Source organism: Microcaecilia unicolor, chromosome 5 (assembly GCF_901765095.1).
Source record: "Microcaecilia unicolor chromosome 5, aMicUni1.1, whole genome shotgun sequence".
Classification (NCBI taxonomy): domain Eukaryota; kingdom Metazoa; phylum Chordata; class Amphibia; order Gymnophiona; family Siphonopidae; genus Microcaecilia; species Microcaecilia unicolor.
Genome location: NC_044035.1, coordinates 282,612,138 through 282,626,978, shown reverse-complemented (window position 1 = coordinate 282,626,978; position 14,841 = coordinate 282,612,138). Strand labels below are relative to the sequence as shown.

At 45.3% G+C, this 14,841-nt stretch overlaps 1 protein-coding gene across 1 annotated transcript in view; it reads left to right on the top strand.

Annotated features, from left to right (window-relative positions):
• VGLL3 (vestigial like family member 3) overlaps positions 1–14,841 on the top strand; it is a 57,099-nt gene that overhangs the window by 26,786 nt on the left and 15,472 nt on the right. The window contains exons 2-3 of the mRNA XM_030204241.1: positions 1,953–2,205; positions 8,370–8,867. Of these exons, the coding sequence (XP_030060101.1) occupies positions 1,953–2,205; positions 8,370–8,867 (751 nt within the window). The remainder of the gene's footprint in view (positions 1–1,952; positions 2,206–8,369; positions 8,868–14,841) is intronic.

Genomic DNA, 14,841 nt, shown 5'->3' with positions numbered 1-14,841 from the left:
GCCTCAGGAAGGGCCACAAAATCCAACCCTCCTGAAGAATTCCTCATTTCCTGTTGAGTCACTGCAGGAGAGCAAAAGTTAAGACAGCGCTGTCAAGAGGGTTGGATCACTGAGAGGGAGATTTTATCCATGCCCTTAGCTCCACTCACTTCTCACAGCCACACCCCCAGGTTCCCTCTCAGGTGTGGGGGGGGGGGGGGGGGAGGCAGAGGTAGCCCCTGCTTCGGAGCCGTAATCAGAGCAGCAGGTGAGAGTACTCAGCTTGCACAGACCCTCTTTCTCTGCCTGCCACTAAAGTGTGCAGTGCGCAAGGCAGCACACTGATGTCAACACGCACGCACCTCTTCGTTGCTGGCACGTGCGTGTTATTGGGCCTGTTGGAGGAATGTTGCTTGGCCACTGGGGCCGCTTAGCAGGAGACTTTCCGACTTTGGCAGGAGGTGATCTGCCAAAGTGGGAGTTTCCTGCTGAAAGTGGGAGACTTGGCAGGTCTGGTAAGAGTCAGTAATGAATGCAGCAGCTGCCCTGTATCTGTCTTTCTTTTTCTCCACCTGGTGCTATACAGACTTCTTTTCAAGCCACATCTTCCCTCCTTCCAGACCTGTCATGCTTTGAACCACAAAGTACAAAGTGTGACAGTGAAGGAGAAGGAGGAGGAGGACACAACCTCATTCTATCAGTGGCTTCCTCCTGTTGCCTAGCCAAGCTAGGATATGTGTAGGACTGGTGAGGCCCAGGACAGAAATTTGCACAGGGTTCCCAAAGCTTGCCAAAACACTGTGGGCAAGCTTTGAAGCTCCTTGTGGCATAGGGGCCCAGGGCACTTACTCTGTTTCCACCCCTAACATGAGCCCTGGATAGGTAAGTAAAAGATGGGGTAAAACCAAGGAGAAATGGAGTGGATGGGGCAAGAAAGAGGGTGAAGTGCATGGTGAAGGGTAGGGGAATGGGGAATCTGATGGAGTTAGGGAACCAGAGTGAGGATTTGGAGGAACTATGGATTGTGAATGAGAGGATTTGAAAGTGTGTGTGGAGAGAGTGAGAAGGGGGATTGAAGTGAGTATGGAGTATGACTGAGAGAAGGGTCAGTGTCAGGAGGAGGGTGTGAATGGATTGTCCCTCCTACCTTATTTCTCCCTTCCCTTCTGCCTTTCTCTGAACCCCTTGATTCTCCTTCTGCCCCTTTTGCATAATATCCTTAATCTGAGATCCATCCTTCCTTTCAGGCACCAATCATTAATATTCCTTTCCTGTAAAAAAAGGAACAAATAGATTAACTGGGCACACAAGAAGGGTCTGAAAATGACTTTTTATTAATAAAAATATAAAAGAAAATAAATTAGTAAAATACTGAAAATATGGCACATAATAGATGCAGAAATCTGATAACTCTGCCACAGAATTATGAAATTATTGCCAGTGATCATTGAAATATCAGCCACAGGACTGATATTTGGGCAGTAGCCATGTTCTTGGTGGTAGTTTTGAGGGACCTTGTTTTTGGACATGGGAGGGGAGGGATGCTGATATCCTATAGGTGGTCACAATGCATTGCTAGCAGCTAGGGCATATATTTGGCAGTGTGGGAAGCATTAAGGGGGTAGACTGAATGGTCAGGTTTTTCAATCTGCCATTTTCTTTTCTGTGGAAATAGGATAATTAAAAACCTCCCAGTGCACACACATAGCCAAAGCTATGCCCCAGGAAAGGGTGAGGAGACTGGTTGTAATTAAGCAGGTACCTCTTTGTATTTTCAAAGGTATGTACACTCTTTTAGTCTGAGAAAGAAGGTGCATTTGTCTAAAATTGTTTCCTTAAGCCATTTTCAAAGATCTCCTAAGAATAGTACAAAACCTAGTGGTAAAAAAAACATACCACAAGTTTATTATGCTTTGCAATATGAAAATTCCTCTCCATTCCATGCGGTTACCATCTCTTTATTGTTCTTTCAGAAGAAGCTGAGTGCATACAAGATGCAAGAATCCCTGGAAGTCACGCTCCCCCCTAAGCAGGAGGAAGATGAGAAAGAGCAGCCGGCGGACATGGAGTACCTGAGCTCCCGCTGTGTCCTCTTTACCTACTTCCAGGGAGATATTGGGGCAGAAGTAGATGGACACTTCTCCCGGGCTCTAAGCCAAGCCAGCAGCTTCAGCCCAGAGAGCACAGCAGCAAAAACAAAGACTGGGACGCATCCCCTGTGGCGAGGTGAGATGCCAGAGCTACAAACAGGAAAATTCTATAACGATGTGCTTACGTTTAGTTACCTGTTCTATAGGGGAAAGTTGTCTCCTTCTTTTCTATATGGAATACCAAGGTAACAGGTAAAATACACACCTATAATTTAAGCATCAGCACTTTATGCCAGCCATAAAGCTGGTGTACATGCTTGTGACTAAATTGCTGAAATATGTGCATAAATGATAGTAAACTATCCTGTAATGTAAGTACACCTGCCTCTTCCCTTTACTGCGGCTGCCTGAGCGAAACAGGAAGATACTTCAGGCGGCCGCAGTAAAGGGAAGAGGTGGGTGCTGGCGGTGGCAGGACAGCTTATAGGAATCGCTGCCGGGATTGGCAAGTCACCGTAACCAGGTTAAATGCCAAGAAACCGCCACTTCCCCCCCCCCCCCCCCCGAGATCCTGTTCCTAAAGAGTGCCGTCTGATGTCCCCACCTCAGGTGGCGTAATGGTCGGGCCACCCCTGGGCAAGAGGAAAAGAGGACCAGAGATTACTTGACGGTGCAAATACACTTGTCCACCTTGGGTACAAAGAAATCCATGGTTCTACTTGTTGCATTTCCTTTGCTTTCTTATATTTCTAGTATTATTTTTATAATGTTCTACATTGATTCTTCCTTTGTGCAGTGCTATCAGACACACATTATCTGATGCTCCTGAAGAACAGCGGTTCAGTGTGGAAACTACACATTTTTTTTTTCTGTGTAACAATGGAACTTGTAAAATGATTTTTTTTATCTGTTCTCTGGGCAAATGGGAAGGCCTTAGGTTAAACAGATTTGGCAGCTCAAGTGGTAAGTGATTACACTTGAGGCCTGTTCTGAATCCACAGGGAATTCCGCGGTTGGTGTATCGGTAGAGCTCCTCCAAATTGAACAGCACTATGTCATGTTCTGCGGAGCTCTGCATCTGCCCTGTCTCCTTCCTCAAACTTAACTGCTCATATAATTTTTTACAAATGTAAAACTTCTTGTGGTATGTGCTGTCTGAAGGAAAGGAATGTATGTTTTCAGTTTATATATATATATAAGTATATATATAGATAGAGATATATAGTTGGTCATTCTTTATATCACCATAGTGCTATTTTTGTATGATTTTTCTTCCCTGGGGATCCTAATGGAATTTAGCAGCCAGACGACCTTTCTTGGTAAAGTAATTCACTTAAAAAAAATGTGTTCCACCAATCAGAGACAACTTATGCAAGTCAATAAGAGATGCCATGGGTCAGCAAGCTACTGTTTGGCTCTACTAGTGAGGAAGGAAGGTCCAGCAAATGTACAATTTTTTCTTCACACATTTGCTGATCGCTTCATAGTGGAAAATGGTGGAATCTCCATTCTGCATTCCAAGGCTCGATTCTAGGCCTCTCATTTTACTTATCAGTCAGAGTCAAACTTAAGAAATTTGCATGCGTAAGCTGTTGAAGGAGGAGGAGCTTTTCTCGACATTTGATCTGTGTTTTGTGGTTTAGGAAGCACATTCTGTAGATACATTTGGTCCCATTAAAGATGGAGAGAAGAATAATGGCTTTGTAAAAATCTTGCATCAGAACCACAGTGGCATGATGTAATGTATGCTTTACTCAGATAAAGTGGGGCAATTTTCAAATGCCTAGATACAAAGTCCAAGGGCATTTTTATCCATGGACTTTTCTCCTATTTTCAAAGGGAAAGTGAGCATATGAAGTTTAAACATTTATAGCCCACACCATCTATACCAACCCACAATTCTATATATGCTGCCCAATTTGTAGGCGCAATTTAATTGAATAATACAATTAGTTTAGTTTATTATACTTGGTATTCCGCCTGTCAACAACAGGAACCAAAGCAGTTTATATCTAATTCCACACACTTAATCAGAAAAGGAACTCCAGCAAATCATAGGAAAGCAAGTCAAATGAAAGAACCAGGGGAGAGGGAAAGAGTGAGGCAGAGCACCTCATGCACTGGCCATCCAGCCTCAGAGAACCTGATTAACCACCCCTAAAGGCTGCACGAAACAAATTCTTGAGGGCCATCTTAAAACGAGGATGGGAAATCTCAGCCCTAAGATCAGGGGAAAGAGAATTCCAGAGAGATGGACCCAAAAAGGAGAATGAAGCTCATGGAGTGTACTCCAGGTGAGAGCTGGAAAGAGGGGGAACAGAGATCAGAGAACTAGAGGCAGAGCACAATGCCCACACTGGCCGGTAAGGGACCAGAAGCGAAGAGAGATAGGGAAAACTACCGGTATGCACCACCTTGTTGGGTGAGCATCAAAACCTTGTAATGGATTCAATCAGAGATAGGGAGCCAATGATACTGCTTAAGGAAAGGGGTACCATATTTTGCACAAGTTGAAATTTCTTAAGGATGCAGAGGAGAAGACCCTAATAATTTTGGTGCTAATTGGGATTCATTTAAATTTTTGTGCCAGGATCCTTGCATAAAGTTTCTGCGCAGCTTCAGAAAGGAGGCACAGCCATGGGCAGATCAGGGACATTTCTGCAATTTATGCACACTGTTATAATTTAGGTGCGAGGATTTACACCAGGGTTTAGTTGGTGCCAGGATCCTCGCATAAATATTCTGCGCAGCTTCAGAAAGGAGGCACAGCCATGGGCAGATCAGGGACTTTTCTGCAATTTATGCACACTGTTATAATTTAGGTGTGAGGATTTACACCAGGGTTTAGTTGGTTTAAGTCCTTACTCCTAAAGTTAGGTGCAGGTCTCAATGCTTAGTGCTATTCTATAAACAGTGCCTAACTTTGAGCTTTGTTTATAGAATAGCGCTTACCCCCAGGTTCAATATAGCGCGCCTAGAGATGTGTGCCGAAATCCAAGTGGAACTTAATTGGCTTAACAAGCTAATTAGCATTAATAGTGCTTAAGCAATAATGAGTACTATGTGGCAATAATTACAATTTACACGTACAACTCGCCAAGCGTATTCTGTAACACACTGCTCCTAACTTGTAACGTATGGAGATAAAAATGGGCATGGTTATGGGTAGGGACATGGGTGTTTTATGGGCTTTACGAAATTTACACGCATAGTTATAGAATATGACCCTCTGCACCTACATCTTCACGCTGAGATTTACACCGTGTTTTCGTTGGTGTAAATGGTTGTGTGTAGATTTAGATGCTATGATTTCCACCTAAGCGTATTCTATATACTGTGCCTAAATCTAAGCGTGGCTCATAGAATATGCTTAGGTGGAAATGTTTTCCACGTGGATTTTTTAGGCACCATATATACAGTGGTGGAAATAAGTATTTGATCCCTTGCTGATTTTGTAAGTTTGCCCACTGACAAAGACATGAGCAGCCCATAATTGAAGGGTAGGTTATTGGTAACAGTGAGAGATAGCACATCACAAATTAAATCCGGAAAATCACATTGTGGAAAGTATATGAATTTATTTGCATTCTGCAGAGGGAAATAAGTATTTGATCCCCCACCAACCAGTAAGAGATCTGGCCCCTACAGACCAGGTAGATGCTCCAAATCAACTCGTTACCTTCATGACAGACAGCTGTCGGCAATGGTCACCTGTATGAAAGACACCTGTCCACAGACTCAGTGAATCAGTCAGACTCTAACCTCTACAAAATGGCCAAGAGCAAGGAGCTGTCTAAGGATGTCAGGGACAAGATCATACACCTGCACAAGGCTGGAATGGGCTACAAAACCATCAGTAAGACGCTGGGCGAGAAGGAGACAACTGTTGGTGCCATAGTAAGAAAATGGAAGAAGTACAAAATGACTGTCAATCGACAAAGATCTGGGGCTCCACGCAAAATCTCACCTCGTGGGGTATCCTTGATCATGAGGAAGGTTAGAAATCAGCCTACAACTACAAGGGGGGAACTTGTCAATGATCTCAAGGCAGCTGGGACCACTGTCACCACGAAAACCATTGGTAACACATTACGACATAACGGATTGCAATCCTGCAGTGCCCGCAAGGTCCCCCTGCTCCGGAAGGCACATGTGACGGCCCGTCTGAAGTTTGCCAGTGAACACCTGGATGATGCCGAGAGTGATTGGGAGAAGGTGCTGTGGTCAGATGAGACAAAAATTGAGCTCTTTGACATGAACTCAACTCGCCGTGTTTGGAGGAAGAGAAATGCTGCCTATGACCCAAAGAACACCGTCCCCACTGTCAAGCATGGAGGTGGAAATGTTATGTTTTGGGGGTGTTTCTCTGCTAAGGGCACAGGACTACTTCACCGCATCAATGGGAGAATGGATGGGGCCATGTACCGTACAATTCTGAGTGACAACCTCCTTCCCTCCGCCAGGGCCTTAAAAATGGGTCGTGGCTGGGTCTTCCAGCACGACAATGACCCAAAACATACAGCCAAGGCAACAAAGGAGTGGCTCAGAAAGAAGCACATTAGGGTCATGGAGTGGCCTAGCCAGTCACCAGACCTTAATCCCATTGAAAACTTATGGAGGGAGCTGAAGCTGTGAGTTGCCAAGCGACAGCCCAGAACTCTTAATGATTTAGAGATGATCTGCAAAGAGGAGTGGACCAAAATTCCTCCTGACATGTGTGCAAACCTCATCATCAACTACAGAAGACGTCTGACCGCTGTGCTTGCCAACAAGGGTTTTGCCACCAAGTATTAGGTCTTGTTTGCCAGAGGGATTAATTACTTATTTCCCTCTGCAGAATGCAAATAAATTCATATACTTTCCACAATGTGATTTTCCGGATTTAATTTGTGATGTGCTATCTCTCACTGTTACCAATAACCTACCCTTCAATTATGGGCTGCTCATGTCTTTGTCAGTGGGCAAACTTACAAAATCAGCAAGGGATCAAATACTTATTTCCACCACTGTAGACTCTCCCCATAGTGTGGGTCTTTTTTTTTTTTGGCACCCTTTATAGGATTTGGTCCAAAGTTCATAAGTCGAACAAAAAATTCAAGACATGAACACATAAACCTCCCTGATGGTGGGAGCTTAAGCTGTTCTGGGACTGGAGAATCGGTCATGATGACAAGCAGGTCAGGAGGTGAAGCACTAACACTGAGATGAGAAATGCAAAAAGCCAATGGTCACAGCAGCCAGGTGGAATTGGCAGCCTCGGTCTGTGCAGCTCTAAACTCCTCTAGCACTGACCCTGGCAGTAAATGCTTAAAATTGTTCACGAAAGTGCCTGAAGAGATGTTTACCAGATTTTTTTTATTCCGCAGATACTTTTTTTTCCCTTCAATGCAATGCATGTGTATTTGAAAAGTTAATCTATTTGGGTTGTTTTCCCTCCTCCAGCTTCACCAGGTCTCTGAGCCCCCTGTCTTTCCATGGGTAAAAGTGTATGTGCTGGTGATTCTTGTGCATACCTTTACCAGGGTAAGGGGTGGAAGCTTTCAAACAGCCAATTTCCCCCTCTTTGTATAACAGTTCACCTATATTTAAGCACCATTTACATGCTTGGAGGAGTGGCCTAGTGGTTAGAGCACCAGTCTTGCAATCCAGAGGTGGCCTGTTCAACTCCCACTGCTGATCCTTGTGATCTTGGGCAAGTCACTTAACTTTCCATTGCCTCAGGTACAAACTTAGATTGTGAGCCCTCCTGGGACAGAAAAATATCCAGTGTACCTGAATGTAACTCACCTTGAGCTACTTCTGAAAAAGGTGTGAGCAAAATCTAAATAAATAAAATGCTTACATTAGTCCTTTTGTTCACTGGCAGTGTGAAGTGCTATTCTATAATGTATGTGCACTAATGGCTTAACACCTAAGTGCAAGGGAGGCATTCAGAGGAAAGGGACAAGGGTGGGCATAGGTGGGGCTGACATTTACATGCTTAGTTTACAGAATGCTACATGTGTAAGCACAGGATTTTTCTCTGCTTTTGTTGTTTGTAAGCACAATTATGCACTTAAATGCAAATTAGTGCCAGTGAACACCAATTACAAGCAATAATATGTTGTTAATGCCAATTAGCAGCTAATTTGTCAATTCTATAACCTGCACACATAATTTTGTGCACCAAATATAAAACTGGGAGTGCAAGATTGCTCACTGTCTTCCTTGGTTGAGGAGCTGGTTAAGAATTTGTGAATGTGAGAAGTAGTTATTTTTATATACATCTCATGCTCAGTGTTTCTATATTTTTTTTTTCAGAGAGCTCCATCGTTTCCAGTCAGCGGAGCAATTTTCCACCTTCCTTCTGGAACAGCTCATACCAGCCTCCACCACCACAGTGTCTGGGAGGTGTCCATTCTGACTTCCCAACTACCACATCGGGGGCTTTTCCAGCTACAGATCCCAGCGGCTGGCCGGGACACAGTCTGCATCAGACTGTGCCCCCACCTCCTTCTGCTATATCAGAACCATGGCATTACCCTTTGGCATCTCAGACAAGTCCACCATACGCTCATGTACATGAAGTCTACATGCGTCACCACCCCCATGTGCACCGCCGACATCATCATCCTAGCTCCCACCTTGACCCACGGTATGGATCGCTGCTGATCCCCTCAGTGCGGGCTGCCAGGATCCCCACTCCACAATGTGACATTACAAAGACAGATTCCAGTACGGCCACGAATGCTACCTCCACATGGGCTGGAGCATTTCACAGCACAGTGGACATTGTGCCCACTTTTGGCTTTGACACAGGTAAGTTTGTTTTATGTGGTTTTGTGTCCAGCTGAGATCTGTGCTTGAGGAATAAACAGTGGCCATCTAAAGTATGCAGTAGTGAAACCATCCTGCGCTTTCTGAATGAATGTGTAATAACATGCAAATAAAATTAATTTTGATATACCATTTTTCATTTAGGGATGAAATTGTTTCTTGTCATATCAATTGTCATTTAAGGGATTTTTGGGTGTTCCACCCCTTATTATTGTCATGGGAGTGACATGACAATTTTCAGGGCCACTTCCCCATGCCCAGTTCCTCGTAGGCCCCCTAGGCCTATCTGAACATGTCTGGTGGTCTAAAGAGGTTCTTTGCGGCAAAAGCAATGCCCATTCGCTCCTGTTCATGGCCGCAGCAAATCTAATATGGCAGCCTCAATGTCTCGCTGCAGTATTGCTAGGATTTGTTGCAGTGGCGTAGCTACATGGGGCCTGAGGGGGCTGGGGCCCCTGCAGATTCACCCCAGGACCCCCCCTCCCGGCGAACCCGCCCCTGCCGCCGCCTACCTTTACTTTTGCTGGCGGGGGATCCCACTCCCCGCCAGCCGACGTCTTCTCAGTCCTTCCTGCTCTTCAATTTGTTTGCTGACGTCCTGCACGTAATTGTACGTGCAGGACGTCAGCAAACAAATTGAAGAGCAGGAAGCGACTAAGAAGAAGACGTCGGCTGGCGGGGAGTGGGATCCCCCGCCAGCAAAAGTAAAGGTAGGCTGCAGCGGCGGCGGGTTCGCGGCGGGAGGGGGGGCGGCAATGTCGGCGGTGGGGGGGGGCGGCGCCGGGGGGAGGGCTAAAATGTGCCCCCTCCCTCGGGCTCTGGACCCCTCTCCCACGGAAGGCTGGCTACGCCCCTGATTTGTTGTAGTACTGCAAGACTATGGTAAGAGGTTACTACCACTATATTGGATTTGGTTTAGCCATGGGCAGGAGCCAATGGGTATTACTCCTGCCCATGGCAAATGGGGGGGGGGGGGAGCTAGGGAGGGTTGGGGATTATCTGCTCTTGGGGAGGAGGGCAGAAGGGGATCCAGGATCATGGGGGGAGGGGGCTGAGTTAGAGAGGGCCTTGTCCCAGGTTTCATATACCACTGATGTTGCCAACACTGCTAAGATTGCTATTCAGCCTGCTACGTTCAAGTTAGACACGTGGTGGATTGAGGGCGGCCTCCTATTGGTAAAATGAAAAAAAAAATATGTTTTTTTTTAAAAATTGCAAATAATGAGAAATGATAGAGGGAATGTGATTGACAATTATTCTGCTTAATGACTGCCCATCTCTAGTTTACAAAAATGTCTGAAAAGCAGCAGAAGAGAGGAAAAAATAGTATGAAGCTTGGAGAAAAGTAGACCAAAGACAAGACATGAGATAAAAAGATGACACATTTTGAAAAAAAAAACATATACAAGATCTAATTACAAAGTTTTCTAAGAATCAAATTATATACACAAGGTTAAAATAAGAAGATTTCTACAGGGATGCAAAAATAATTTTATAGATATACACAGCACTGTACAGGGGTGATAGGTATTCCCATACAATATGTACCTACCCCAAAGAGCTTACATTCTAAGTGGGTACCTTAGGCAATGGGAGATAAAAGGACCCTTTTACTACAGGACATTAAAGCTTTAAAGCATGGTTGCTGTGTGAAAACTTGCAACCGCACAAACATTTTTAAAAAATTTGCAGTATATTTTCTGTTTCTGTGTGCTAAACCATGCATTATTTATTTTAAAAAATATTTTGTGGAAGGGGACATGACATGGTCAAGAAATGGGCATGTTGGCGTTAACGAGCTTGCGTATTATGATTAGTATGTACTAACTAGTTAACGCAGGATCCCTTAGCATCTCCAAAATAGGAGACCCTAGGTGCTTCTGCCCTAACATTTTGCAAGTGACACACACAATGTGCATTACCTGCAAACAACAAAAAAGAACATGCTCTAAAAAACAGACATGCTAAATTTCCAGGTAATGTGTGGGGAAAAATCCCACGTTAAGATGTAAATGTTAGCATATTTTAGTAACAGGGCCCCGAAGTTGCAAGAATGCCACTGGCAGAAGTGGTGATTGAACTCTGGCTTCCCTGGTTTTAAGTCTATCATTTCATCTCAACCCTACACAGTCAGAGTTTGGGCAGATCATGGGTGGAGCTGACAAGTATGCCTGTACATTAGAAAATATGCAAATTTTATAAGCATACATTACTTAAATAATCCAGATGCAGACATTTACACCTTCTCAAGCAGATGTAGATATTCATGCCTACAAATGAAGGCACAATTTCTGCCACTTACAGCAGTATTTATAAAGACACATAGGTACTACGAGGATAATTTTATAAGGACGTGTCGAAATTAGGTGCTAGGAAGTGCCTATTTTGAAGTCAATTCTACAGTTATTGAAACATCAGCTAGAGAAGCCAAGACTATCATTGCTGTAAATGAGTTAGAGAGATTTCTGTTCTCAGGTCATGGTGAAGGAAATTCCACAAAGGAAGCTGCAGGATAGCTGAAAGCAATGCAGTGAGTGGCTGTTAATTCTCATGTTAGATGAAACACAGAGCAGATTGCTGCAAAGTGGTGTATCTGAAAGAAAAGACAGGAAAACTTTGGATGGAGGAAACAATGGGGTGGCCTAGTGGTTAGGGTGGTGGACTTTGGTCCTGGGGAACTGAGGAACTGAGTTCGATTCCCACTTCAGGCACAGGCAGCTCCTTGTGACTCTGGGCAAGTCACTTAACCCTCCATTGCCCCAGGTGTACAAATAAGTACCTGTATTCAATATGTAAGCCACATTGAGCCTGCCATGAGTGGGAAAGCGCGGGGTACAAATGTAACAAAAATAAATCTTAATCTTGAAGCTCGAGAGGATAGACAGTGTTGTTCCATCAGCAGCTATGTAATATGGGCCCAACTTCTGGGCTGTATCCCCTTAATTCTAGAAATTTGCTTGCCCAACTTTATAAGTAGTGTGCAAAGTAGCGATTGCAAGTTATAGAATAGGGTCAGTTGTGCACATAACTTAGCTAATGAGCTGCTAATTGGTGTTAATTGGTAATGATTAGCAGTTACATATATAATGGCCCTTAGTCAGTATGCTATAAACCACATGGACAAATTACAGATCATGCAACTACAAGGGGGGATGTGGACCTGGGACAGAGCAAGGGCATGTCAGGGGTGTATCTAGCAGTTATGTGCACGGGTTATAGAATACTTGCATTTACATGCATAACTGCCTACATTTAGGCATGAGCTCGTACACCAGCCATTTGATTTACGTTCTCATGCCTAAAGAAATGCATAACTGCAGATCTACCCTAGTATTCTATAACAGCAATTATAGAATTCACGCTTACCCCTGTATTCTATATAGCATGCATAGATTTACTCGCAATTATGCACATAAATCCAGGCATATTTTATAACTATGTGCGTAGGCTAATTGTTTAGCAAGCTTTTAAGTGTTGCCCAGCTTTAAATTTAAAAAATGAGGTCGCTGTTCTTTATCATAAATCCCTTCCTTTGCATATTCTCAAACAATCAACAGACTCAGAAGGCAGGTGGATTAAATTGGATGTAAAAGTTGATGATATTGCCTATATCCTTCTAAATGTTTATTCTCCAAACAGAGATTCTCCAGAATTATTTCACCTCCTGGCATTGGAAATGAATGGTGGAGGTGGTGGAGTCGAGGACTGTTCCAGAATTTTAAAAGGCATGGGATAAGCAGTGGCATAGCAAGGGCGGGGGCGGTCCGCCCCAGGTGTCAACGGGTGGGGGGGTGCTCCGTCCCCCCCCCCCCGGCGCAGCGCCTCTCACTCCCCCCGACAGTCCCCACCTGCCTACCAGCTCAGCTCCGGCCGGCACCTCCAATCTGCAGCGCTGCTGACTTTAAATGAAGAAAACCGTTTCGTCATTGGCCCTTCACTACTGAGTCCCACCCTCTGATATTTTTATTTATTTCCTCGAGGGCGGGACTCAGTGAGTGAAGGGTCAATGACGAGAGACGGTTTTCTTCATTTAAAGTCAGCAGCGCTGCAGATTGGAGGTGCCAGCCAGAGCTCAGCTGGTAGGCAGGTGGGGACTGTCGGGGGGAGTGAGAGGCGCTGCACCGGGGGGCGGGGGTTAGGGTCCACGCCTGGGGGGGGGGTGCCGATGCCAGGGGGGGTGCCGTTCCACGCCAGGGGGGGGGGCGTCGTGTTGCACTGCACCCGGGGGGGGGGGGTGCGCGCAGCGGCGATCCGCCCCGGGTGTCAGCCAAGAACGGAACGCCACTGGAAATAAGCATGTGGGATCGCTTAGGAACAGGAAGAATTAGGGGTTACAGAGGATGGGCAGACTGGATGGGTTATATGGCCTTTATCTGCCATCATGTTTCTATGTTAACAGCTTTTACCAAGCAACAATGAGCATTAATTGGCAAAAATTAGAATTTACATGCATACATTGCTAAGCATATTCTGTAATGTACTCTGCCTAAATTCTAACACGCACAGGCAAAAAGGGACATGGTTAAGGGCATAGAAATGGACGTTTTGTGGGCATTCCAAAATCTTTATAAAATATGGGTTAGTGCGTGTAAATCTACATGCAGCGATATACACCAGATTTTCTTTGGCGTAAATGGATGCACGTAAATTTAGTTGCAAGAACTACGCCTAAGCATATGCTAAATACTATTTGCGGTTTTAGAACACACTTAGGTGTAATTGCCTAATGTGTGTTAATTTTAGGTGCCATATGTCGCGTTCTTGAGGACCTTGGCATTCTGTCAGGCTTCTTCCCCAGGAGCACTGGGGTCGTGAGTCCTTGGACCACTACCGTGGAGCGGCAGTGGCAGGCAAGGTCACCTTCAAGGTAGAGACGAGGCAAGACTGGACTGGAACCCCGGACTGGAGTTCTGCACAGGAATACACAGGACTGGAATGCACCGGACGGGTGCACACTGGAGTGGAGCCCGCTGGACTGGAACACACTGGAGTGAAGCCCGCTGGACTGGAACCCACGGGACCGGAACCTGCTGGACAGGAACACACTGGACCTAGGCTTCACCTACGCTTAGCCACCGTTCTCCGAGGGTTGAGCCCTCAGGTTCGGGCAGCCGGCAGGGCTTACAGGAAAATCGGAACTGGAACTAGCAGGCAGGAACAACAGGAGTCAGGATACAGAAGTGCCCCCAGGCACCTAGGTGAAAGCAAGGCAGACAAGCAGGGAATGTCCGGGTTCCGGCAATAGTCAGGACTGACCGCAGGCAGAGAATATCCGGGTCCAGGCAGTAGGCAGGTCAGACAGTGGGCAGAGAGTAGTCAGATTCAGGCAATGGTCAGGTCAAGGAGAAAGCAGAGAATATCTGGGTACAGGCAGTGGTCAGGTCAAGGAGCAAGACTATGGCTGGAGCTCCAGTAACAAGGAGTACTGGCAACAGACAGAACTAGGGCTAAAGCTCCAGAAGCAAAAGAAAACACACACGGGAAAACCAGAAAGCTAAACACAAGAAGATTAGTAAGCTGTACACAAGCTAACAGGAAAGCTATGCCCAAGCTAACCAGTCATACGCTAGAAACTCACACTAAGCAAACACAGGAGAACTAGTAAAGCTGTACACAGGCTAACAAGCAAAGCTGTGCCCAAGCTAACTAGTCATACGCTAGGAATTCACACTAAGCAAACACAGGAGAACTAGTAAAGCTGTACACAGGCTAACAAGCAAAGCTGTGCCCAAGCTAACTAGTCATACGCTAGGAACTCACACTAAGCAAACACCGGAGAACTAGTAAAGCTGTACACAGGCTAACAAGCAAAGCTGTGCCCAAGCTAACTAGTAACAAGCTATAGAACTCAAACTGAACTGGACAATATAGCAGTGCATAGAGCACTCTAATATACCAGGGATCTTAGATGATGGCAAGGCTGCAGTCTCTTAAGTGCTTAATAAAGCCCTTCAAC